Genomic DNA, 25,610 nt, shown 5'->3' on the forward strand with positions numbered 1-25,610 from the left:
TGTGGACGATTGAGCCACGACACATCAATGGCTTGGCTTCAGCCACGAGTTCTGGGCACAAAGAAAGAAGAGTGTACAATGTGTGCGGTACCCCTGACGGCACCTGCGGGGAGAAGCTGGGTCAAGGGAGGATATTTTGGAGAAACCCGCAGTGTGGCCCAAAAGGCGTGCCGTCACGTGCAAGCCGTGTACGGTCAGCTTAGGTACCTACGGAGTACCTAGGTAGGAACTCAAATCAAGTACCTAGGAAGGTAGGTACTTACTTAGTACCTAGGCACTGGGCGCCTTCCCCAGCAGCGTGCACGATTCGTCAGCCACTCAGACATCCACCACATACATGGCCCATGGGAACGGACATGCAATTCTCACCGTCCCGTCTCACCCTTGTGTGCAACACCAAGACCTGGCGCCATTTGCCCATCCAAGACCTGCATTCATCCACCGCGGCTATTTCTGATCCCCTCTCCATTCTCCGTATTGGCGTTTAACCCACGCCTCCGGCTTCGACGGGACGTCCCACAGCCACTCGCCATGCCCCAACAGTCGGTGCTGCCATCCGGCAACGACACAAGCCAATCTGAGGAGCATGTTTTTGTCCCCCAGCAAGAGCATGCCAGGCCAAGAAAGCGCACGAGGAGGGCCTGCGACAAGTGCAGCGCCTCAAGGACTCGCTGTGACGGTGAATGGCAAGTCTCACTGCGCTCAATGTTTCCTCGGCTCTTCAAGTCCGACATCCGTACTAACCGAGGCCCGTTTTCTAGTCCCTGCCGTAGATGTCAGGGTGAGAATGCCTTTCTTTCGTGCCATAAATACTGAGCGCATCACCTGTTTGTTTGTTACAAATGCTGGCATGTCCTGGTAACTGCACACACAGCCTGGTCACTGCCAATTGCTATAACCACACACGATCAACAAACTAACTCATGTTTCCCATCTTGTCAAAGACTATGGATACTCTTGTCGGTATAATCGGGAAGTCAAGAAGCGAGGCCGTCTGCCAGCCTCTGCCCCGGTCAAGTTCCAGCCCGAATCAAAACGCCTCGTGCCTCAAACACGCACCCACGACGATGGACCTGCAACTCAACCGTCACCACTGTCAGCATCACCTTCCAGTACATCAGAGGTTGCCGACGAGCAGCCTCCATCCATGTCTGTTCGAGCAGACCAGCGCAGCAACTCTCCCGCGGCGAACAACCTGTCCATTGACAACCATCCGCTAGGTACTCGTGCAGGAACTGTCATCTCACACGGCACCCGGTCTCCTGACAAAAGACGACGCATATCCACCCCCATGTCCGTTACTTCTCTTATTCAATCAGGTCTGCACAAAAGTGCTGCCTCTGATCCCCCTGCGTTCCGGCCCCCAGCAGGTTCGTCGGCGGCCACTTTCTCAGATAACCATGCTGCAGACTCAGAGGCACTCATATCAGATGATAGTGTCGGTTATCCATCCCCAGCCAACTTCAGTAGAGCACACCAATACCGAAGAACCTACCCCCATCGTGCTTCGTTCAGGTCTACGGCTAGTACCGACGGATTTCGGGAATCTTTCAGCATTGCTACAGTCGTCAATGGCTCGTCGCCCGACCTCCTTCAAAGAGCTCCAACCGAGGATTGTTGTTACAGATTTCTTGATCCAGTCTTGCCTTATATACGAAACATACTTCCAGCTTCAGTAGCATGCGAGCTGCTCGATATTTTCCTCACAGATCCTGGAAGCTCACTCTTCCGCGGTGCCTCGCCGTACATCCTCACTCGCATATTCCGCAAAAAATCTGTTCTCCATCCAACCAACCCGAGATATGCTACTCCTGCGCTTCTGGCAACAATATTATGGTGTGTTGCACAAACGGCGGATGTTATGCTTCTCCACGTACCTGGGACGCGTGCAAAGGTAGTGAATGACTTGTACGATCTGGCTATATCCTTGATTTCTGAACGGGATCCAGATCGCTGGCGTCGAATCCATGGTACAAGGACCAGTCTTGATGTAATCGTCTATCAGGGGAGTCGCTGACATTTGGCTAGGTGGTTTAAGAGCCGAAAACGAGATGCCCATTCCCGGGTGGACCAACTGCGCATCTGTTCCAACAACCACAGCGGCAAACGAGCCAGCTGGGGGTGTGGACGATGTCCTTACTTTTATCCTGTTATCTATCGCCGTTTCCGGTAGCGATTTCAAGTCTGACTGTTACAAGTGGTGGTCGAAAGCTGTAAGGCTAACTCTCTCCCTGCAATTGAATCGAGAGGACGAGCGGTGCCAGGCTTCAGTCTCGCCATGTGCGAACCCTCTGTGCTCCTGCCACAGGGATCGCTCTGATGCGACCTACGTTGAGTTTGAGCGGCGAGAGGAACGAAGGCGAGTATTTTGGCTACTCTACAGTCTCGACAGACATTTGAGCCTGTCTTTCAACACGGTCCTCTCCATGCCAGATTCGTATTGTGAGGTCTACAGTTCGTGTTAAACCCCATAAGTCTTTGCCCCGTTAGTAAAAGCATAGTCTGTTGTTCTTGATCGCTGACAATTTGCAGCTCCGCTTTCGGAACGTATTTGGGAAAATTTAGACGCCATCCCGCCTCGGGACCTCCCTGCGAGAACCATGGGCCCTCCGGTTCTTGCAACAGGGACTGGATACCTCGAATACTTTCTTCCTCTCATGGCCATCCTCGGTGACATTATTGAGATTCATCATCGACGACGACACCCTCGGCTTAGTCAACAAGGCGACGCATACTCCATATCCGTTGTACAACATCTCTTGTCTGACTACGAGCTTAGTCTTAATGCACTAGGCCGTAATGCTGCTATTGTCCCGCCATCTACGGCATTCCAGATACCTGGGCAGGATGGACGAGACTTGCTAAGCGACGTGCCAGGCCCCGGTTCTAACATGTCATCATCGTCATCATCATTATACCAAGCAGACCAATCCAAAGTTCGACTTGTTATGGCTTATAGCACCCACATTCTACACGTCCTTCACGTCCTTTTACATGGCAAATGGGATGCTATTTCCATGTTAGACGGTGGCGATGACTGGATCACTTCAGAACACTTCACCGAGTGCGCGTCGCATGCCATTTCTGCATCCCAATCCGTGTCGACCATTCTCAACATTGATCCCGAGCTCACTTTCATGTCCTACCTCTTCGGAATTTACCTTCTTCAGGGTAGTTTTATTCTGCTTCTCTTTGCGGACCGCATGCCACAGCTTGGTCCCAACGAGTCCGTGGAACAAGCATGCGAGAATATCATCCGAGCCCATGAAGTCTGTGTTGTTACATTAAATACTGAATTTCAGGTACTTTAATTCCTCCATTATGTCACAGGCACAAACTAAGCGAACGTTTTGACCAGAAAAATTTTCGAAGAGTGGTACGATCTATATTATACAGTGTACGAGGAGGAACCGGCACTACCGATTGGGAAGAACATCGGGCAAGGCGCAGAGCCCTATCTCTTTATAGATGGACCAAGGGTGCAAAAGGGTTGGCTCTGTAGATGATTGGCCTTGCACCCATCCTGATTCGGAGAATTCTGCGTTAAATGTACGTCATCTCACCGTCTGGGACGCCATCGTAGAATGCAAAGTTTCTTTCCTTGAGACGTCGATGGCATGAACACTCACTTATCGCCACTTTTGTCATGTTGTAGTCTGGCACCTCAATAAGTTCTCGTCTTCTACGTAGTGGCGTTACACCTACATCAGAGGCCGTGCAGTTGTACAATATTTATAAAGAGGCACTACCAAGATACGGTTGTGTATGTTTGAGGGAATAAACTGAATGAAAAACCTTTGAATGCAAACCAGGAAGTTGAGTCATACAATTGAAGACAACGCATGAATAAGATATAGTCTTGCAACACAAGAAAATTAGGAGATACCTGGGTTCAAAGCCTATTATCATTTTTACTATTCCTAACGAGAGCTATCTCGTTACAACTTGCGTGCGCAACTGCAGTCATATTCGAGAGAAAGGCCCGAGGAGCTCTAGGGTAGCTTGACATAGCCGCCTCTACCCACCGGAAGAAAATTAATGCCTTTCCCCGAAAGCCCACCTAAATGTGCCTGCGCCGCGGCAAGTGACTACATGCCAATTGCCAAATGGTCCAACAGTGCCACGACCACAAGACAACATTGTATCAAGACAAAAGGTCTTGATACGCCTGCCGCTATGGTTCTTCAAGATCTTGGCCGCCGTATCAACGCGGCGGTCACCAACCTGACGAGGGACCAGAATCTCGACGAGAAGGTAGGCCGCGCACGAAGCTTTCTATATCAAGTCGCAACAATGAATTCCGTTGAGCTAACAGTCAGCGGAATGTAGGCGTTTGACAACATGTTGAAAGAGATTTGCTCCGCCCTCCTGGAAGCCGACGTCAACGTAAAGCTCGTCATGCAGCTGCGAAAATCCATCAAAGCCACAGTCAACTTCAAGGACGTCCCGCCCGCGGTCAACAAGAAACGCCTTATCCAAAAAGCCGTATTTGACGAGCTTGTCCGACTAGTCGACCCGCACGCCGAGCCATTCAAGCCGAGAAAAGGGAAGCCGAACGTCATTATGTTTGTTGGTCTCCAGGGTGCCGGCAAAACAACGACTTGTACCAAGCTTGCGCGACACTATCAAACAAGAGGTTTCCGGGCGTGCCTAGTGTGCGCAGATACCTTCCGAGCTGGTGCGTTTGACCAGCTGAAGCAGAATGCGACAAAGGCCAAGATTCCATACTATGGTTCTCTCACGGAGACCGATCCCGCGGCCGTCGCCCGCGCCGGAGTGGAGCAGTTCAAGAAGGAGAAGTTTGACGTGATTATCGTCGACACGTCGGGCAGGCATCGTCAGGAGTCGGCACTGTTCCAGGAAATGATTGATATCCAGACAGCAATCCGCCCGGACGAAACCATCATGGTGCTGGATGCTTCCATCGGTCAGCAGGCAGAGTCGCAGGCCAAGGCGTTCAAGGAAGCGGCTGATTTCGGAGCCATTATCATCACCAAGACAGACGGGCATGCCCACGGTGGTGGTGCCATTTCTGCCGTGGCGGCAACACACACACCCATCGTGTTCATCGGTACCGGTGAGCACATGCTGGACCTGGAACGCTTCGCCCCGCAGCAGTTCGTCCAGAAGCTGCTGGGCATGGGCGACATGGCCGGCCTGGTGGAGCACGTTCAGTCGCTGAACCTGAACCAAAAAGACACAATCAAGCACATACAAGAGGGCATCTTCACGGTCCGCGATCTCCGCGACCAGCTGTCCAACATTATGAAGATGGGGCCCCTGTCTAAAATGGCCGGCATGATCCCGGGCATGAGCAACATGATGCAGGGGATGGACGACGAAGAAGGCAGCGCCAAGCTGAAGCGCATGATCTACATTTGCGACTCTATGACAGACAAGGAACTGGACTCGGACGGCAAGATCCTGATCGAGCAGCCCACACGAATGACCAGAATAGCCCGCGGCTCGGGAACTTCGGTGCGTGAGGTGGAAGATCTCCTCACGCAGCAGCGCATGATGGCTGGCATGGCCAAAAAGATGGGCGGCAACATGAAGAACATGCAACGCGCGCAGCAGGCTATGGGCGGCGGCAATAAAGCTCAACAGATGGCGGCGATGCAGAAGCGGCTCCAGAGCATGGGCGGCGCTGGCGGGGCCGGCGGCATGCCTGACATGGGATCACTGATGAAGATGCTCGGTGGAGGAGGCGGCATGCCTGGTGGCATGGACATGCAGGCGATGATGAGGCAGATGGGGATGGGAGGTGGTATGCCGGGCACGCCGGGCGGGAGTGGCCGTGGAAGGAGGTGATGAGTGGCCGGCCCCAAGGGATGGGATGGAAGACGGGCACGAGACGAGGGCGGCTTTTCGAATCATGGTGACACAGCGGCGAGCATATATATTATGTTTTGTTGCGTTGGCGTTTAGGCTACATGGTTATGATTGACAAGGAACAAAAAATGCATATGACATATGACGAACCGTTGGTATTTTCCATCAATTTTCCTTCTAGTATCCAGGGTATCGCCATGTGGTGTTGCGCGTTTCAACCAATGTTTGCAAGCAGGGCAATTTCCGACATGAAGTTGTGGACAAAAGGGCTGATAATGCCAGGTACCTGAGCTGCCGCGGCCTCGAGAAGCACCGAGGATGTTGTATTTGTCACATGGCGAGCACGGTCTTATGACTGCTCCTTGCCTAGCTGAATATAAATATCATGCGCTTAATACTCGTGCTGTGTAAGTTTTTCATGCTGCTGGAACGGAGTCTAAGATGACGCAGCATACGATACTTTCGTCAGCTGGCTTCTAGTTTTCACGCTTGGGCTACTATACTCGGTCGTGGGTTAATCGTTGAAGGAATTTTGCATTTGGAGATACGGGTCGTTCGTAAGAGATTGTTGATTGTTACTTCATCCACGTTTCTGCAAGACGATTCTTTCAGTAGTCTCATGGGCAAGAAACCGGCAACAATACCATATGTCAACAAGGAGTGTACTGGGCGCCAGGAGCCTGCTCGATGTCTTTGCTGATATCGCCAGGTAGGCTTACAGAGCACCTGCTTGACCACGAACCAAGCGGTAGTAAAGTCACTTTGATGATCTGGGTTGCCCCTTCAACCGTTGAGGAGGACGCTGCCAGTTTAAGATGGTCTCGCCTCGTTTCGTCAACTCGGTTCTCTTCCAATCATACACCTTCATCACCTCCTTCACAGTCTTGTCTGCGTAGTGGGTTTCAACTTCAGAAAGCGATGGATCGGGAAGCGGTGGCCAGTCCAGGAAACCAGGCGCCTCTGTGTAGACGGCGATTTGTTTACGGGCTCGCCGCCTGTCACACCATTCCCTGAGCACCCGGCGGAATTCTGAGACGGGGTGGTAAACACAGCGTGTCTCGTCATCCTCTGGATCCGTCGACGTCGATATTGAGCCGCCGTTGCTAGAGGAGACGTGGGTTGCATAGACGACGGGTGCGAGGGTGTCAATGTGCTTGACAAGCTGTTCAGTGGCAGGATCTTCCGATTCCAGCTCCTCGTCCATTGTGACTGAAACGAGGCGCCGCTGATGCCAGTCGATGATGGGCCAGGTGCTTGGGCCTCCAGGATAAATGGCGCCGCTGGGGCCGAAGAATCTATCATCAGGACCGATCATATTGACGGCGGAAGATACTTCCAGAGAGACAGTGGACACGGGGCTATGGGTCAAGATGGGAGAGAGTCGGGCAAGGACTGGCAACTGGGCGGCTTGATGAATGCTTTTCGGCGTCGACAAGTCTCACGCTCACGCGCCCGCGACTTTGCATTCGAGGCGCTTGTTGAAACATCGAGCTGCGCGGGCTTCGCGGCCAGCCGGACGCGTGAGGCGGCTCCTCGGCGCACATGTCGTGACCAAGACGTACAAGAACAGCCATGTCAGCTATCTATCGTGGGGGTTTTGATGGTCCATGACGCATGCTGAAGATGTAAGTATCATGTCGGGACGAGAAAAGTTTTCATGCCGACATCTCACAGAACTTGTCATGGACGTGTGTCTGGAGAGCAGTTGGATGCTACACGTACACGGAGCCCCTTTTCTCCTCCACTTCCAATAGCTGCAATCGTCTAGGTCAGGTTACACACGCAGGAAGCATCGTGTGCTCGTACGCTAGCCTCGGATTTAAGCCTCGATGACCTTTCATGTTATGCGAGACGATCTTTGAAGCGAGTCACGTCGCTCGGAGCCCTCCATGGAGCCCTTGTTACATCAGGCTTGGGCAGCAGATGATGAAATTTGATTTGATGTAATGTGGGAAGCAACTTACTTCGTACTATATATGACAAGGGGCGTCTGCAGCAGTGTAAAAAGCGGGCTTGAAGCGCCTTGGCTCGATTTTATACGTAACGCACTTTGATATTAAAGGTCTTGGCTCTCCAAAAGGTCCTTGGCGGCCAGAGGCTTCTATTTATGCAGCAGCCTTCTGCGCCAGGCATCGTGGCTACAGCCCTTGTGTCATCAACCTCCGTGTGACACCATACTCTCCGTTTACAGATGGCTGGATACAACACGTGCAAGGTATGACGTGTGTGCCAAGTGGGAAGAGTAACAATTTTTTGTTCTGTCGCCAGCAAGTCCTCGACAAGACAGTCTTTGATGACCTCTGAACGAGCTAAATCTGGCCTCACATCGCAACTTCACCTCGCCGTTGTAATACAACTTGATCCGAGGCACGGCGGTGAGCGAGCAGACTGCAGGTCCTGTCTGCGGTCGTATGGGGCGTGTCGACTGTCGACTGGGATCAGGCCGCAAATGAAATGGGTAAATAGTGGCCACTGTGTATGGCTTTCGCCGTCTGCGAGTCATTCAGCAGGATATTCACGCCTTGAAGCTTTCACCGTCCTGGCCAGACACATCCAAGTCGGCAAGTTGGGGACAGACGGTGGGTTATATGCGCGCAAAGGCGAGACGAGACTACTCTGGCGTCTGTATAAGTTATAGCTCTTCTTGTAGCACAGAGTGAATCTTTGTATTCCCCTGATGGAATCGAATCGCAAACACAACTTGGCACCGTCTTTTTCAGGTACACCGATGTAACGACCAACCTACCAGGGGAGTGATTGTCATCCGCTCTTGGCAGTCCAGTTGGCAGTTATCGTACAACGATGAGCCCATGTCTGCCATGTCCTGCAACGCACCCCTGAGAACCCAATGCTTCGGAGTCCATCGTATCTCCCTTCACTCGCCGCCGTGCAAGTGGACGAGCGATTTTCTCCTCTCCATCTAGCCCGTACGCTCGGGGACCGCGAGGCCCAATCAACTCTTGCATACCCATCACAGGGAAATTATATGTGCTGTTCCACGTGGCAGAACCTGGGTCACATCCCTGTCGTGGAACCTGCCGGTAACGTTGTTACGGAGCATCCCATGCCGTGCCGTCGCATCATCATGCATGTATGATGTGTGCCTCCCTGATCCGATCCACCTCGTCGTTATCAATCTGATAATAAATGCGCCATCCCGCGCCCGTCACGGCGGACCGTTGGCCCTGTCTGTCGGCAGATTCTACGCAGGACTCGGCACCGGATACGACAGCCATGGCTCAGGACAAGCAAGCGGCAGCCACAGCCACCGCTGCCGACCAAGACTTGGTCGGCAGTGAGCGGCGGTCAAGCGACGCGAGCAGGGACAGGGCGATCCCGCTGCGGATCAAGATTCTGGCCGTCGTGCTCGTCAGTCTGATCGGATTCGGGTCGCACTGGAGCGGCGGCGTGACGGGAGCCATGAAGAGCACCATCAAAAAGGTACGTTTGGACGTGCGTGAAGAGGAGCGAGGCCGTGCTGACACAGGGGGGCGGCAGAAACTGCGCATCAACAACGCCCAGTATGCCGTCTTGGAGGCGAGCCAAGACTTTATCAAGACGGCCCTGATCTTGGTGAGCGGCCTTGTGACGGACAGAATCGGCGGCGCGAGTAAGTCCCATCTTGTGCCAAGCCGCGATGCGCTCGCTGTTCGTCTGACCGGATCCAGGCGCGATGCTCTGGGGAAACGCCGTGTACAGCGTCGGCGCCATCCTGATAGCCGCCGCCGCCACCGTCCGCAGCTACAAGTTCATGATTGTCGGCGTCGTCGTCCAGGCCCTGGGAGACGTGGCCACCCAGGTGGCCCAGTACAAGGTCTTCTCGTCGTGGTTCGCGCCGTCCAACGGATTCGCGTCGACGCTGGGCTTCGAACTCGGACTCGGCAAGATTGGCGGGTTTGTGGGAAAGGCCACGGCCAACGTGATTGCCGCCAGGACGGGAGACTTCAAGTGGGTGTACTGGTGCGCCGTCTTCATGAACCTGTTCACCAACGCGGCGACGCTCGCGTTTTGGCTCTTCACGCGCTGGTGCGAGAGACGCTATGCCGGGACGCGTGATCCCGCCACGGGCGAGAGGCTGACGGAGCGCAACAAAAAGTTTGAGTGGTCCAAGATGCTGCGGATGCCGTGGCCGTTTTGGCTCGTGGCCGCGTTTACCATGTTCCAGACCTCGACGGCGTCCGTCTTCTCCCAGAACGCGACCGAGTTCGCGGAGCAGCGATTCAAGGTGTCTGCCGAGACTGCGGGCTGGTATTCCGCCATGTCCAAGTACCTTGGCTTCTTCCTGGTGCCCGTCCTGGGCGTCTTCATCGACGTCTTCGGCCACCGCCTCAGCATCATGGTGGTGTGCGCCGCCGGCATGATGCTGTCCATGTGTCTGGCGGCATGGGGCCCGACGGTCAAGGGAACTGCGGCCAGCTTCGGCGTGTTTGCCTTTGCTGCGTCCCTGGGCCCTACCGTCATCATAGACAGCATACGGACAGCCATGTTCTACCAGGAGGTCTTTGGATCGGGCTACGCCATCAAGAACGCCATCAACAACAGCATGAACATCATGATACGAATCGTCACGGGAGTGATCCAGGATCAGGACCGCGACAGCTACGACAGGGTCGTCATCGTCTACGTCTTCCTGTCGGCGAGTTCTGTGGTTGTCGGACTCATCATGCTTGTTTGGGGGTACTTTGATGTCATTCTCGGTCGGCTGCAGTGGACGAGGAAGCAACGACTTGCAAAGGGACACCTGATCAACAAGCGAAAAGAGGCATTCGAAAACGACGAGTATGCGGAGAGGAATCGCATCGTCAGCATGTCCTGTTTTGGAGCGGTGATTTTCATGATACTGGGGGCCTGGGCAGCGTACTTTTGGGGAATCGCTACGGGCAACAACAAGTAACCGCAGGAAACCGGCCATGGGTTCGCAGTTGAGCCGATGACCGTTGTGACGTGAAAAGAGCCGAGTGGTTGATTCACGTCAAGTTATAAGCACAAGCTGTGTTTCAGATGGAGCCCAATACTTGTCCTGATATCTGTTGGCAAGGCTAGACATCCAGAGAAGAATCAACTCTATATATTGGTTACAAAGCCGCCAGCCGCGACGAAGTGGCAGGCTGTCCAAATACCCAACGTCCCCCACGCCCGCACACTACGTGCCACGAAGCTTCAGGCAACGCCGTAAGCATCACTAAAAGGATTCGTCGTGTCCCGGAGCTTGTACTCTTCTCCCCTGACAACACGGTCCACCTCCTCCCGAACCAGCGGATACACGTCCTTGTAGGCGTTGCGGCCCATCCAACCATCCAAATGTCCATATCCTGGGATGACCTTTCGGCGGTACTGTATTCCCCCGCCGGGCCTCCCAGCCGAGATGCCAAAGGTGTCGCACAGCCGCTCGTACGTCTTCTGCGTGGCCGTGGGCGAGAGGACGTCGCTATCCCCCCCGGAGAAGAGGAAGAAGGGGATGCCCCTGAGGCGCTCTACGTTTTCCGCGCTCGTGAGATCCTGATGCGCCGGACCATTTGTCGACACGGCCTCGACGCGGCCCATGCGCATGAGCAGCGGCATCAGTGTCATGTTTGCGCCGTTGAAGAAGTGATCCACGTGTCGATGAGTTGCCTCGTTCAGGTTGTAGTGGCTCCAGCACCGGCCGAAGAGCAGACTTATGCGGTGGCACGATGCGCTGTTGCACTTCTCGCCCTTTTTGTCCGGGAGGAACCGCAGCATCTGGTCCACGGCACTCTGCAAGGCCCCGTGCTTGGCCGAAGCTCTGCAGCTGAACCAGTGGCCCGCGAGGCGGGTGTAGGCCCGGTCCAGCTTGACGGTCGACTTGAACCTGTTGGACTTGCTCCAGACCGGGTTCATGAATACCTGGCTGCAGGTGATTCCGAGAATCCAGTCGGCGGGAATGGTGCCGTCCAGGAGGCCGCACGCAAAGGCCACGGATCCCATGCAGTGAGCAACCGTGTACACCTTGTGCGTGTTCTGAGAGGCGCGGATGTGTTGGAGACATGCCCTGATGTCCAGCCTGGCATCGTACGTGGTCCACGTCTTGTCTTCAGGGCCGTCGACGATGCCGATTCGGTGCACCGTGACAAAGACGCGATAGCCGGCGCGGGTGAAGTAGTTGACCGCGTTGATGGGGATCGTTGGCAGGGCGTATATCCGGTGGTCTACGGAGGCGCCGGGGATCATGAAGAGGTTCTTGACCGGCACCGGATTCCCAAACTCGTCGCCGGGGACGCAGCTCAGGTCCGGCTCCCACATGTGTAGTTTTGTTTGTACGCCGTCGCTCGCCGTCACCGTGTAGGTCCGCGTCGGCGTGGTCGGGTTGACGAAGTCGGGATGCGATTTCGTCGCATACCGCAGCGGAGCAAAGGGCAAGAAGAAACGAGGCAGCAGTTTTCCAGAGAAATAGTTTGTCAAGCAGCCCAGCGTTGCTACTCTTTTCGTCAGACTGTCGCCCGTTGCCGTCAGCGTGAAAAGTTGCTTCCAAAAGTCGCTCAGTCGAATTTTCAGAATCCCCTTTGCGATGGTTCGGGCCTCACCGTCTCCGTCTCCCCTGGTGCTGGATTGACGTCGTTTGGCATCGCCCAGAGCAGGCGACTTGTTGTGCAGTCCAGAGTTCGTCTCGTGCGAGTGGCCTTGTCCAACGGACTCGGTGATGGTTACGTAGAGCGTAGTTGTCGACCTCCACATCTCCCTCATGTTCATTGATACAGACGAGTCAATCCTCTTGTATCCGTGGAAATCGAGACGCCGCCCGTCGATTCCAATCATTTTCAATCGATACGTAACCTTGGTCGTCCCCGACTGTTCCTCGTCTTCTTCAAGGAGCTCCGCCTCGCCTTGTGATATCATGAAGGGAGATCCTCTGATGGTAGGGCAGATGAAAGTGCCCTTGACGATGCCTTTGTACAGGCCAGTCTTGTTCGCGGACCCAGGTTTTCGGACCGCATACATGACGTTGCTCGTGAGCAGCCGCGCCGTCTCCCCACGGCGCCTGGCCGCTTGAGACGACAACTTGTGACTGTCCCGGTCATATGATTGCAGGTTATTGCCGCCGTGTACGAAGCCACTCATGAGCTCTGTGAAACCAACCGTACCGGGGGACCCGTGCGGTTCGTGGTCGACACCTCGAACCGTGCATCGTGCAGCAGGCCCAGTCTGCGTTTTCCTCGACGCGGAGTCGGGCTTCGTGTGACGACTCTTGTCCGACGAGGTCGACGGTGGACGATGGGCTGGCGTGCCGTACAGGTCGAGCACGCCGTTTGGTTCCTTGCTCATGACCAGACCACGCGCCCGGATGTAGTGATCGACTGCTCGCTCGGCCAGGGCCGCAATTGTCGCCGCAGGATTCACGCATAGTGATCCTGGGACAACTGCGGCGTCCACAACAATGAGACCGGCGTGGGATTCAGACGTGGCGCTCCCGGCAAACACTTGACCAACGTGGTTTGTTACTCCACGAGCACCGGTGCCGTCCCGGGACATTGGAGCGCCCCTTTGGATATTCCGTCAGCAAGTTTCTTCGTCATACGGAGAGGTGGCACGACTGGTACAGGGTCGTCCTACCCAAGGGGATGAGCTGTTATCTGATGTTGATCACCGAACACGCCGTGGAAAGGATTGTCTACGACTCTTCCACCGACTGCCTCTGTTGCCTTTGCCAGCACGGCGTGAAGCCGCTTGACGCGATCACTGTGGCCGACCCCGACAAACTCGAGCACGGGCTTGTCGTTTTCGAGCCGCAGAGTTGCTTGACTGCCTGGACTCGGTTGTCAGAGACGACGGTTCCCGCAGATTCTGTGACGGGGAGCAACTGACCGTCATGGGACATGATTAAGAATATCTGGGTGTTCTGTATCGCACCGCCGCAGACGTATGGGCCGAGCAGCCGGCTCTTCCATCTCGCAAGCGCCTTCCTGGCTCGCTGTACGACTGCCCTTTTCGGCTTGCTGCCGCTCGGCTGCACGTCAACGATGGTCTGCATGAGCCTGGCGAGGGCCTGCGGCACCGCCCCTTCTTGGATGACGAAGCCGTCCAGTGGGTTGTCCGACAGTCCACGCATGTCAATGGTGGCGTTGATTGTTGGGCCGACCGGACTCTTGCGGTCCGGACGTTGCCGGCCCATGGCATTCACATGGCGGTTCGTGTTGTACCTGGAGCCGTGCCGGTGAGCAGAGGGTCATGCGGCACCTGACACGTCCGTGGCATGGTTGTGGTTGGTGTTTGGGGTTCACAGACAGGGACAAGGACGGTGGACGCGAGGCAAAACTTACCCAAAGGTCAACATGTCTCCGTTCCCGCTCATGCCCTGCCCGAGGCAGTCACTCATGGACAAGCCCATGTCTTTGCTCCGCAGGAGAATCTCCGTCGTGCCCAGACTGCCGGCTCCGAGGAAGACGGCGTGCTTAGCATGCACCCACAGCAGGTCCTCATGGAGTCGACGCTTGAAGCGGGCACGTTTGTGCCCGTGCCAGGCAAAGTAAACAATGTAGCCGCCACGGCCGTCGGCGACCTTTTCAACATGCCTGACCTCGCACTGGCAGAAGATCTCGGCCCCCCAGTTCCAGGCGTCGGCGAGGTAGGTGACGAGAGTGGTCGTCTTGGAACCGTCGTTGACCCCCGTCGTGTCTTGTCCCGTCAGCGTCGAGGGCAGCATGTTCACTCCGCAGCTGTTGATGCCCGGCTGAAAACGCGTCGTCTGCGGAACCTTGTAGTATCTGCCACCCAAGCCCATCATGTGAGCCTGGCGCTTGAAGACTTCCACCTTGCTCAGCCGTGGCCAGTCGTCGGGGTAGGGCGTGGGCTCCAGCACGTCTCTGACTCTCTGGTAGTCTAAGGGCATCTGGTCAGCACCGGCACCGCCGTTTCTCAGACCAAGCACCCGCCTGGCGAGGTTCCTCCCCCAGCGTCGGCACAGCACTGACATTCTTTCAAGCAGCCCGGGTCCCGTCGAATCTCGGGCGGCCACGTCTCCATGGACAGCGTGCTCTCGTCGGCCTCGAGGAACACGTTGGCGTTGATCAAACTGGTACCCCCCAGCCCTGCAGCAGCAGCTCCCAGCGTCAGAAATCCGGCGAGCACACGCAAGGGTTTGTACAGGGCCGACAGGGCAGGAAGGGGGGATGAAAAAATCAAAAACCATACCGTTGCACACCAGGGCACTCTGGCCCTGGCCCGCCACTACGTGATACATGCCAGTCGGCCTTCCACGACCAAAGGGCCGGACCATCGACCTGCCCGTGGTGTGCAGCTCGCCAAAAACCTGTTTCAGACACACGGGATACTCGCCCGGCCACCGCTCCTGGCCTCTCTCGAGGACGCAGACAGACTGCCCGGTGCGGGCCATGCGCGAGGCTGCCACTCCGCCGCCATACCCGGACCCGACGACAACGCAGTCGTACGAGCCCTGGATCAGCTCGACGGGCTGCGAGATGCGCGGAAACCGCCGCCGCGCCTTGGCCCCGGACGCACCGTTGCCCTGCGCCCGGCCGGGGCCGCATCGCCCTGCCTTTGTGGTGTAGGTGTCGGTGTACATGGCGACGCTGGAGACACGAGGCTTGGAAAGACGGTGCAGCAACAAGGCAGATTCGCGCCGGACTCGTTGCCCACGGCCGATGGACGTTTATCTCGGGCACGAGGACTCGCAGCCGAGTGCTTCTCGCGCAGCGTATAAATATAGCCCACGGCCATGTGCGTCGTCTCCGGCCGCCGAGGCCGTCATTGTGCCGGCCGTGACCAATCTACACCCCTCGGGTTCCCATAAACGTCTAGTATAGACGACGTAAAGGCCGCCTGGGCTCCTGTCGTGTGCGAGTATCCAGCAGAAACAAAACAGAAAAAAAAGAAAAAAAAACCTACTGTGCTTTCTTGTTCAGGGTTCGCTGGCATACAAGGCTCCATTGTTGCATAGTCAGTCACACACACACACGCACGCACGCTCTCTCTCTTACACAAACACCACACCCCCCGTTCCACACCTGGCAAGAAATATTCCGCCCGAGAAGAAAGTGGAAAGCCCCATGGATGGTTCGATCACGTTTACGCGTCACGGCCTGTCTTGTCTTGTCTTGTCTTGCCCTGTCCTGTCCTGTGCCGTCTCGTCTCGTCTCGTCTCGTCCGTGTACTTCAGATCAAGCCGCATGTACGGTGCTGCTGGCCGTGTCGAGCACGTTTTGCGTTCACATGCAGTGCGTTTGCAGAGTCCTCGTGCTCTCATTCTTTCTTGCCTGGCCAGTCGTCGTCGTGGCCAGCGTCTCGGGCAACTTCCTGCGGCAAGAGTAGAGCCCCTGAAGCACATGGCCACCTTGAGTAGGGTTTTCAGTTGCCTCTTACAAAGCTACACGCTGGCGTTGTGGAATTTTCTTTATTTTTCTTCATTTTCTTCATATTTTTTTTACTTCTTCCAAAAAAAAAAAACACGAGAGCCCGCTAAGGCAGCAGGACGGGGACAAGAGATGGAGGCCCGTCTGTTCTGCAGCGGTATATAGCATAATTACGTCCATGAACATGCATACATGTGCAGGCAGGGCAAAAGGGAGGGGGGGAGGGGGCAGGGGGCGCCCGAGGATATAAAACTTGTGTGTATGCCGGAGGACAAGGTCTCATGGTGAACGGTAGCTGTGGGTACTGTACGCATGACAGACAGACACTTTACTTTATTCTGATGCTGGTAGATATCGTACATGAGAAATGCCACGCCCCAGAAACTCAGATACGTCAATGGGGGCCCACATGCCAACATTCCTCTTCCTCGATGCCCCCCCCCGCCTCTGCCTCTGTTCTTCTCTTCTCTGTTCGCCCTGGATAGACCGGGGGGGCAGGGGGAGGAGCTGGGCTGGAGTTTGTTCCCGGGTGACGGGATCGTGGCGGAAAGGGCCAGCAAGGGATCCCGAGCTATCACCTGTGTCAGGGAGCAGCGTGGTCGAATCGAATCCGAATTGTCTCACCACGGTCGTAGGTTCGTTCGCATTCGGTGGCGTCGCCCCCAGGTCTGAGACCGGACGGCTCTCCGTTTGCCGGCAAGGCCGATACCGTGGCCTGTGGCGCTTCGTGGTCCGGTCCAACGACGACGGCAACACGACGCAAACCGTCGACCGCGTCCCGGGCGAATGCAAAGGCAAAGGCAAAGGAGGAGGACAACGGCCTACAGATGGAATAACAGGTGGGTCGGCAACCGGGCCGATGGGCTGGTTGCGAGGCCGCTTGAATACCAGACGGGCAAGTCGAAAGGCCACGATGCTGATGCTTTGGACGCCGCAAAGGCCGTCCGTCCGCCAACGAGGCCATACACGCGACAAGACGAGACGAGACGGTGGGCTTGCCACCTCCTCAAGGTTTCCCCTAGCCCCCTCGGCGTGACGAGATGGTCAAAGTCGACGGAGCACAGGGTCTGTATAGACCAGGTTTGGCATGCAGGAATGGCAGTGGGGTCGAGGACATATGACACCTCGCGTATAGGAAAACAAAAATCCGCAGCTCTCGTGTGTCCGAGTCCAAGTCCAGGTCTGGTGGTGATGGGGATGGGACGCAACCAAGGCATGTGCGTTGGCACGCCTGGCCTGATGTCTGTTGGACGACGAACGATTTGCAAGCCGGTGACGAATCCACGGCGCGCCTTTTACCGGATTACTTTCCCTTGCAGAAACCGGCACGACCTGGCTGCATGTGGCCAGGGCCAATGACGGCTCCCGCGTGAAGAGAGGTTTGGGCCGTGACGCGTTTTTTGGGGACGGCGGACGGCGCGTGCCCAATGTGGCTTGTGCTGCGAGACCAGATCCGGGGGAGACATTGGCAACCTTGGCCAGAATCTTGCTTCTACTGGGTGTCTTGGAGCGTCTTGGGGTGGGTGTGCGTGAGACCGACTTCTACATGCGGCCGTCGAGGAATCCCAAAAGGAACGGCCTGTGTGACCCGGAGCACGTTGTCTCCCTCCCACTACCTTGCTCATGGCTCGATCGAGCATTCTCATTCTGGGGACCGCGGATGCCTGGGAGGCAGGCAGGCAGGCAGGCAGTGAGTTGGTCGTTGGTCGTTGGTCGTTGGTCGTTGGTCGTTGGTCGTTGGTCGTTGGCCCGATCAACCACGATGCCGGGTGCCGGGTCGACGACGAGCGCTGCCGCCGCGTGGCCATGCCGGGAGCGGCGCGGGTTTCCTGTCCAAGATGGGCAGAGTCGAGACGACCATGGGTTCCGGTTCCGTGAGAGACGAGCACTGAGCGCACAGACGGGGTATGCAGAAACTCATGTCGCGTACACGTGTGCAAGGCTCGACGACGTCTTGGCCATGCATGGCCTTGACAAAGGTCAACATGTTCTCCCAAGTCCCGAGCAGGACCTTTCTTTGGCAACTCTCCTCGGACACGCGCAACTCGGTGGCAACTCGGGACTGGACTGATGGCTGATGGCAAGCTCGCAACTCGCGTCGCTAGTTGTTCCCGGTTCCCGGTTCCCAGTTCCCAGTTCCCAGTTCCCAGCCCCCGGTTCCCTGTCCTCATCCTGGCCACACACCGTCTGGTCTGCCGAGGGCAGCAGGCGCGTTGCAACTTGCCTCCTGGCTCGCCATCTAGGATCCCGGTCCGCGGGCCAGACCGGGGGGCCACCCGTCGACAACGACAACTCAGCGTGGATGGAGACGCTCATGCTCCGTGGTCCGTGGTCCGTACCATCGCACCATCGCACTCGCACTGGCTGGTAGGTTGTTAGTTGGCATGTTGACTGACATGCCGCCGCCGCCGCCGCCTACCCGCCACCACGCCTTGCTTCCCTTCCCCCCTTGGGGCCAGGCCGGGTCATGGTCATGGATGGATGTGGATCGCAAGTCGGTGGGGAAGCGCTTGACTTGGACATTAATCGTATGGCCCCCCTGTCCTTGTCATCTCTCCAAGACGGCCGTGTCTTCGATTTGCTCCCGTTGTCGTACCCCGTAGCGGGCCGTCCATGAGCATCTAGCCTCATTGCCAGCCCGGCCAGCGAAGGAGACAAACCTGCACAGGCAAAAAGTCAAATCCTCGCCGTCTCTCTTCGGGGCTCCCCTCCCTGCCTCATCTCGCACCCAATCGAGCGGCTCATGCCATGATTCGACGCAGTTCGTCCAGGTCGTCACCTCGACCGGACCCTGGGCGCCACACCTGGTGCTGCGGCGCTTCGCATATGGCATATGACGCAGGTGCATACAGACCATTTCCCACCGGGGCGCGGGGCATGAGGCATGAGGCGAGCTGGTACGAGCAGAACCGCGAGGACAGGACAGAGCGAGTCCTCACGACGGCACCGACTCGTAGCTATGACTACGACCAGTAAACGCGCCCCCTTGCCGCCGCGCGCCTGGACAAATTGGAGCCACGCCTGCTCCGTAGCTCGTGGTCTGCGTCGTGTGACGGAACGACTTGTCTCAAAGCTGATATGATGTGATGGGTGGCGGATATGGCTTGGATCCATCCCGCCGGCGCCGTTGGTGGAAAGTTGGAACCCAAGATGCTTCTGCCAGGCTCCTGGAAAAGACGACGACGACGACGACGACGAGGCGTTGCGCTCAGCCCGCCGTGTTGGAGTTTGCGTTTCGGGCCTTTGAGACAGAGACGAGACCGGCGTCGCCGGATGTATGTATCTATGTATGTGTATGTACCGTGGCCCTCTCTCCGCTTTCCAGGCTTCCTTCCCTCCGCCGGAAGACCTGACCTGGCCATGCTGCCGAGCGGACCGGGTCTGACAAGGCCGTCCCGTCCGTCAGGCTCGTTGTTGTCATTGTCATGGGAGCTGGACGGCCCTTTTTGGGGGGTTGTGCTAGTAACAACAAGTCTAAGACTTTGCAATAACAGCCACATGTGCATTGTGGGGTGTCCAAGACTCGTCTGGCCGTGTCTGACTGGCATCGAGACGAAGAAGCATTAGTCGCCGAACCAGGCTTTTCTTCTCCCTCTCCCTCTCTCGCTCACTCCTTCTACTCCGCGCGACAAGGCGCGTCTCTGGCAGATGATCAATGACTTGCAGCAACGGAATACGACATGGAGTTTCCAGCACTCCATCTCGAGAGGCGAAAACGCCGGCCCCCCCCCTTTCCCCTATGCAAGTCTGACTTGCCGCGGAGACAGTGGGCATGAAGCCATTTTTCTCCTCCAGAGCACCACCTCTGACCGTGCGTGCGCAAGCACGCACCTCGAGGATCCTACACGCCAGGTCTTGGTCTTGGTTGTGGACTGCCCAGCTGCTCTGGGGATACGCTTGGTGTTTCCATAGCAAGACGTCGAGGCAGAGGCCAAAACCGCCTCGACCTCCTGTTCGTCACTCCGTGCAAGCCAGCCCGGACAAGGACCATGGCGCAGCAAACGGCACGAGCAGACGACGGGCGTAAGGGAACGACACAGCTCACAGCTCACAGCTCACTCACAGCACGGCGAGGACCAGGACCCAAGGCAGGAGGAGGACCTTGCGGCGAAAAGTCGGTCAGCCGTGAGGCAATTAATTACCTGACTGATGGCTTCGCGTGCAAGAGTTACCCACCACGCTGGAACATGCGGTGATATTTGGGCTCTCCATTCTTCGGCTCTGAAACGACGCAAATCCGCGGCAAGGATCGCGGACTAATGCAAGGACGATTGACCGACATTCTGCAACGTTGACCATGTGCTGGCTTGCTTGCCTGCTTGATCGCTTGCTTGATCGCTGACTGCAGACAAGCGCGAGAAGCGCGCGCCCTGGCGACGCCGTTGCGATGTGAAACTGTAGAGTCACGGACGAAGCAGAAAAATAATAATAAAAAAAGATAAAAAAATAAATAAAATGATAAAGATAATTCGAAACCGAAACACACGCCCTCCTTGTTTCCTTGTAATATCGCGCCTTTTGCCGAGTCGTCCTGTGACGCCAGCCTTGCAATCTACACGCTGTTTACTCATCTACGATGCGTCAAGTCCTCGTTGCGACTATGCATCGATAATCTTGCCTGCAAGTTCCGAGACAATCGCCAGTAAGAAACCCGGGCATCCACGTCCGTGTGCGGAGCATGCAAGAGCTGCATTCCCGCGATGCGTCTGTGCTACCCACATGTCTGATGTCTGGTGCAACAGCATGTCTTGCCGGAGGGACGTCCGTGACAGTCTGCTCTGCTGCTCCACGGCACGACACCACCACCAGCCGGGCTGCTTGCTGCAGGAAGCAGGCCCGGGGCACATGGCGTGGGCATCTGGAACAGCTCGCTGCCGGCAGAGGGGGACGAGCACAGTCACGGCATCTGGTCCGCGAGCCATGCAAGCCTTGCTCGGCATCCGCAAGGAAGAGTCGGAGGATGCCTGGATATGGCCATGTGTGTGTGGACCTGGCCATCGACCAACAGCTGCCTTCAACGGACGTCGCTTGGGGGCGCCGCCGGCTGTTGCTTGACCTGTGCTTGCTTGCTCAGAGACTATGTGAGCTGCTGGCGGCTTGGCTTCCATTTGTGTCCTGACTGTGGCTTTGTAGGAGCCGAGGAGCTGCTGTTTGCCGTCTCCGAGATTGCAGCGTCTCTCGTCGGCGGGCTTGTTCATCGAACCCGACTGCGAATGCTTCGTGTCCGTACAATGTATACAATGTGTCCGTAGGCCAACGTGCCGCAGCCCTCGGGCCCCAGGAGCCATGAGCAACTCGTTCCCGGAGTCTTGATGCGAACAATCACATTATGTTGGCCCTTGGTCCCAGCGACATGCAACAGAGGGGACGACATGTTCGTCAGGAAACGTGTGTTCCGCGGCCACCATTCTTCGCTCACACTGACATGACATGCTGCGCCTTCGACTTGGTAGCCACAGGTGGTTCGTTTATCGAGTAGCGGCAACACGGGCGAGCCATGCTCCATGGCCGTCTCTCTTTCTCTCTCCATGTCCATGACCGCATTGTCCGTCGGCTCAGCCGCCACTGCTGCAGCAAGCGCGTGCCGCGTTGTTAAAAATAGGGGACGGACGTTGGTCCTTGGCGGTTTGAGGCTCTCTCCCAAGTGTCAGCACAAGTTTCCAGACATTTCACAGCCCATTTGAGTCCCCCGGCCTGCCTTTGATAGCGCCACTCCGTACCAGGAGAGCTTAGTTTGTAGTTACCTCGCCTCCGTGTTCGCAATCTCGTTGCAGTGGGCGTGTGGCAAATAGCCCCGGGACTCACGGTGATGTCCTCGGTAAACAAGCAACCAACTCACCACACACGGGAAGGACTTTGCCGCGTGCCGCGTGGAATTGCATGTCGTCTCCCCGCCGAGACCGCTCCTCTGAGCATTATACTCGTTGCCACCACCCATGCAGGTCTAATCTGCCGTCGTTTCGTCTGCCGCGAGGGAATGTGTGTCGGCAATGTTGACCGAGGCGTAGCCTGTGGCTCGGCTCGACACACGATGGCAAGCATGAGCAACGTGACGACGTTGCCGTGTTGCCCTTTGCGCCGCTGGTCGAAGGAGCACACGCACGTCGTGGCCACCACGGCGTCTCAACACAGTCGGCCACAAACTCACACGGCGGCAAGCCATTGCGAACTACCGGCTCCCGCGACAGAGGAAAGCCATGCACAGCTCGACGCCAAGAGGATTCCGGCACAGGACCCGCGTCGTAGCATCGTCGACGACGAGCAGCCGGCTGGACTGAGATGCCGCTGAGACATTTTGGCCCGGCCCTTTTTGCCACCGCGAGCCTGAGGCCCCTGAGTCCTGACTGGGTGTTTATTGTTCACATCTTGGCGTGCTCGACGCCCTCGTCGTACCCGGAACACAAGCGTGCTCCGACCCGTTGGCCTCCTTGGCTGCACGTTGCGAGCCGCGAAGCCAGCCGCGTCTTGCCCACACCACCAACGCCCCCAGACACGACGTTTCTGCAGCCTTGAGAGATGAAGAGCATGTGCAGAGGGCTTGGCCGTTGCCGTGCGTCCCACGACACGTTTGTTTCTCTCAAACGGGGCAAAACATGCCCGCTCTGCTGGCGGTGAGGTCAAACATGATCTCATGTCTGACTGTCCTTTGTCTCACGCCGCCGCCGCCTCCGGGGATGTCAGTTCAGTTGTAGCCATGCATGAACCGGCTTCGGGGGACAGACGGTGCTACCGTGGCATCGTAACAGCTTGAGCACTCTTGCCGTCCGCTTGTGGTCCTGCGTCCACGGTCTCAACTTCTCCACGTGCCGGAGCAAGGCTGGGCCTCGCAGAAGAAGTCGTGGTCCGTCTTGAACTCTCGGCGAGTGTTTGTGGCCTCGGCCGCCGACTCCGCTCCTCGGACACGTTGGCGGCGAGGCTTGAGTTTGAATTTGAAGCATGTCGAGCACGCTGGATCTCGCGCCTCCGCGGCGACGTATCCTAGCCGTTGTCAGCTGCCGTGAGGGAATATGTTTTGCAGATTCGGCCCCATGCTCGTTGTCGTGATGGCGCCCCCTCTCCCTTGCCCCCTCCCGCCCCCCCGGTCCAGGCCGTGTTTCAGGAACATTCCACCGATGAAGTCTGCATGACTCTCATACCCACGGCCGGGCCTTTCAGAGGTCGACGAGTCAATGGGCGGCAGTTTATGATGCCGGAACCGTCGCGTCGAGCAGAGACACGTCTCAGGCTTATCAACTTTGGATGTACGCAGGAGGAGTCGCGGGCCACGTGTTGGGAAAAAGAAACACTGTCGGCCGTGTTGGAAACGCTGGACACCTGCTGCTCGAGTCCGCCTCGCCGCACCACGCCTTGGAGACGGAGTATGGAGGGCACCCTGTCGTCGTCGTCGTCGTCGTCCCCTCGTCCCTCAACTGCCAGTCTTCAGCCCGTGTTGCTCTTGCGCCGCCCTGGCATCGGCATGAAATGATGGGAGTTCCGCTCGTGAATGGCCAAATTCACGACGACTTGTTGTGGGGGGCTGGCGGGAGATGGATGCTGGCAGACTGAGCGCAAGGGTTAGGGTTGCTCTACCATGATGTATGATGCCAGAAACACGTTTCTTCACCACCTTACTCGGTCGTGGACGAAGGACAAGGTCGGGAGGGCAGGGTTACACGGCCCTTGGAGCGGAGTCCCAGGGTAACTTAGTTGCAGACTGTGTTGACGCATCGCCGACAACCGTCATCTCCGATATAGCCGCTCCATGTAAGCCGTATTGCTGATTCCTACTGGCCCGAGGGGCCCGGGACCTGCACGGAAAACGTGCCGGCATTTGGAATCACGGCCTTGGCGTAGTTTTGTACTCCGTACGGCGACTAATTAGTACGTAATGATAATTGTGACGGAGAAGCACGTCCTCGACACGGTGAGCCATGCTTTGCAAACCTCGAGTCCACGTCCTCCCCCTCGATCAGTTCCTGCGCCTCGACTCCGGAGCATGGCCAGGCCTTCCGCTCATGAACATCACCAGCAATCACCCCTACTCCCCATACGATGCTGCTCCATGTTTTGCTGCGCTTGCGGGCGGCGGCGTTTCTGAATCCTTCCGCTGTCCTCGGCGGCATCGCCGGACTGCTACTTCTCCTCGGTTCCGCAATAGCCGGCGTCGTCTTCGCGGGTCGCAACTATGCTCTTCGCCGAGAGTTGCGACAACTCGACCGGATCGGCGTCTCGCCGAGCAGGAGCAACATGCGCGACCAGCATGACGGCCAGCACGACGTGCCCGAGGGGGGCAGCACCAGCCGTCCCATACGCATCAAGGCCATCTACCTCCATCCCGTCAAGTCGCTTGCGCCCATCGAGGTCGAGCGCGCCGTGCTCACCAAGTCCGGGTTCCTGTACGATCGATGCTTCGCGCTCGCGGCAGAAGTGGCCGAGCCAGACCCGGACACGGGCTCCAAGAAGCGGTTCTGGCGCTTCATCAGCCAGCGCACCAAGCCGGCCATGGCTCTCGTCAAGACGGAGCTCTGGCTGCCACGCCGAGGCGGCGACCCCGACGATGCCCTGGTGCGCGCCGGCGGATGCGTCGTCATCAGGTTTCCCGACCCCGACAGCTCGACCTGGCTGCGCCGGCTCGAGTCGCTCATCTACACGTGGAACCCGGCGGCAGCGCCAGAGGTCTCCTTCGTCGCCCCCTTGAGCCTCTCCGAGGGCCATGTGCCGCCCAGGCCCTTCGTGATACACGGCCGCACAGCGCACGGCGTCGACATGGGACTCGTGCCGTCCGTCGCCGCGGCGCTCCCGAAGCTGAAGCGGTTTCTCGGGATGCCGGCCTCGACCCCGTTCACGCTGCTCAGGTCCACGCCCGAGACGCTCGTCCGCACGACCAAGAACCTCGCGCCTCTCAAGTACATCGGCTCTCCCGCCGTCCACGGCTACACCGACCAGCAGCCCGTCCACCTAGCCAGCCTGTCCTCGGTCCACCAGGTCGCGGAGCTGCTCCCCAGAGAGAACCGGCCTCTCAACGCGCTGCGCTTCCGGGCCAACCTCTGGCTGACGGGGGCCCCGGCCTACGACGAGGAGGGCTGGAAGCGGTGCCGCATCGTGCGCGGCCACGACTCGCCCGACGCGCCCCGGGTCGCTCGCGTAGACCCCGTCCTCTGCGTCGTATGCCGCACGTCGAGGTGCACCATGCCCGACGTCGATCCGGACAAGGGCGTCTTCGACACCGACGAGCCGGCCGCGGCCAAGAAGAGAGGCAGGCCGCAGCCCAGCACGACGCTGAGGCGGCACCGCACCGTCGAGCACGGCAACGGCGCCGCCATGGGATACATGGGCATGCACTGCGTCCCCGAGGACCGCAGCCTAAACGAGGCCCGGGAGCGCAATGCCCGGCTGTACGTCAGCGTCGGCGACGAGATTGAAGTCCTGGAGCGAGGCGAGCATCTGTACGGCTCGACGGGGGACGACTACTGA

At 57.4% G+C, this 25,610-nt stretch overlaps 6 protein-coding genes across 6 annotated transcripts; 4 read left to right on the forward strand and 2 right to left on the reverse strand.

Annotated features, from left to right (window-relative positions):
* Nucleotides 1-1,147: 1,147 nt before the first annotated feature.
* On the forward strand, nucleotides 1,148-3,311 carry MAM_03506 (transcriptional activator xlnR; the record flags this gene model as incomplete). The annotated part of the gene is made up of 3 exons (XM_040822305.1): nucleotides 1,148-1,970; nucleotides 2,029-2,454; nucleotides 2,533-3,311. The coding sequence occupies 3 exons, from the start codon at nucleotides 1,148-1,150 to the stop codon at nucleotides 3,309-3,311; spliced, it is 2,028 nt and encodes a 675-aa protein (XP_040679448.1).
* Nucleotides 3,312-4,341: 1,030 nt separating this feature from the next.
* MAM_03507 (signal recognition particle 54 kDa protein) lies at nucleotides 4,342-5,811 on the forward strand (the record flags this gene model as incomplete). Its single annotated transcript, XM_040822306.1, has 1 exon — nucleotides 4,342-5,811. One exon carries the CDS (start codon nucleotides 4,342-4,344, stop codon nucleotides 5,809-5,811), a length of 1,470 nt encoding a protein of 489 aa, XP_040679449.1.
* Nucleotides 5,812-6,589: 778 nt separating this feature from the next.
* Nucleotides 6,590-7,147, reverse strand: MAM_03508 (uncharacterized protein; the record flags this gene model as incomplete). Its single annotated transcript, XM_040822307.1, has 1 exon — nucleotides 6,590-7,147. One exon carries the CDS (start codon nucleotides 7,145-7,147, stop codon nucleotides 6,590-6,592), a length of 558 nt encoding a protein of 185 aa, XP_040679450.1.
* A 1,919-nt stretch (nucleotides 7,148-9,066) lies between these two features.
* On the forward strand, nucleotides 9,067-10,726 carry MAM_03509 (MFS transporter; the record flags this gene model as incomplete). Its single annotated transcript, XM_040822308.1, has 2 exons — nucleotides 9,067-9,442; nucleotides 9,501-10,726. 2 exons carry the CDS (start codon nucleotides 9,067-9,069, stop codon nucleotides 10,724-10,726), a joined length of 1,602 nt encoding a protein of 533 aa, XP_040679451.1.
* Nucleotides 10,727-10,992: 266 nt separating this feature from the next.
* Nucleotides 10,993-15,370, reverse strand: MAM_03510 (cholesterol oxidase precursor; the record flags this gene model as incomplete). The annotated part of the gene is made up of 6 exons (XM_040822309.1): nucleotides 10,993-13,330; nucleotides 13,402-13,594; nucleotides 13,654-13,988; nucleotides 14,109-14,667; nucleotides 14,760-14,876; nucleotides 14,980-15,370. 6 exons carry the CDS (start codon nucleotides 15,368-15,370, stop codon nucleotides 10,993-10,995), a joined length of 3,933 nt encoding a protein of 1,310 aa, XP_040679452.1.
* Nucleotides 15,371-24,188: 8,818 nt separating this feature from the next.
* Nucleotides 24,189-25,610, forward strand: MAM_03511 (MOSC, beta barrel; the record flags this gene model as incomplete). Its single annotated transcript, XM_040822310.1, has 1 exon — nucleotides 24,189-25,610. The coding sequence occupies one exon, from the start codon at nucleotides 24,189-24,191 to the stop codon at nucleotides 25,608-25,610; it is 1,422 nt and encodes a 473-aa protein (XP_040679453.1).

This window comes from Metarhizium album, assembly GCF_000804445.1.
Source record: "Metarhizium album ARSEF 1941 chromosome Unknown scaffold_7, whole genome shotgun sequence".
Classification (NCBI taxonomy): Eukaryota; Fungi; Ascomycota; class Sordariomycetes; order Hypocreales; family Clavicipitaceae; genus Metarhizium; species Metarhizium album.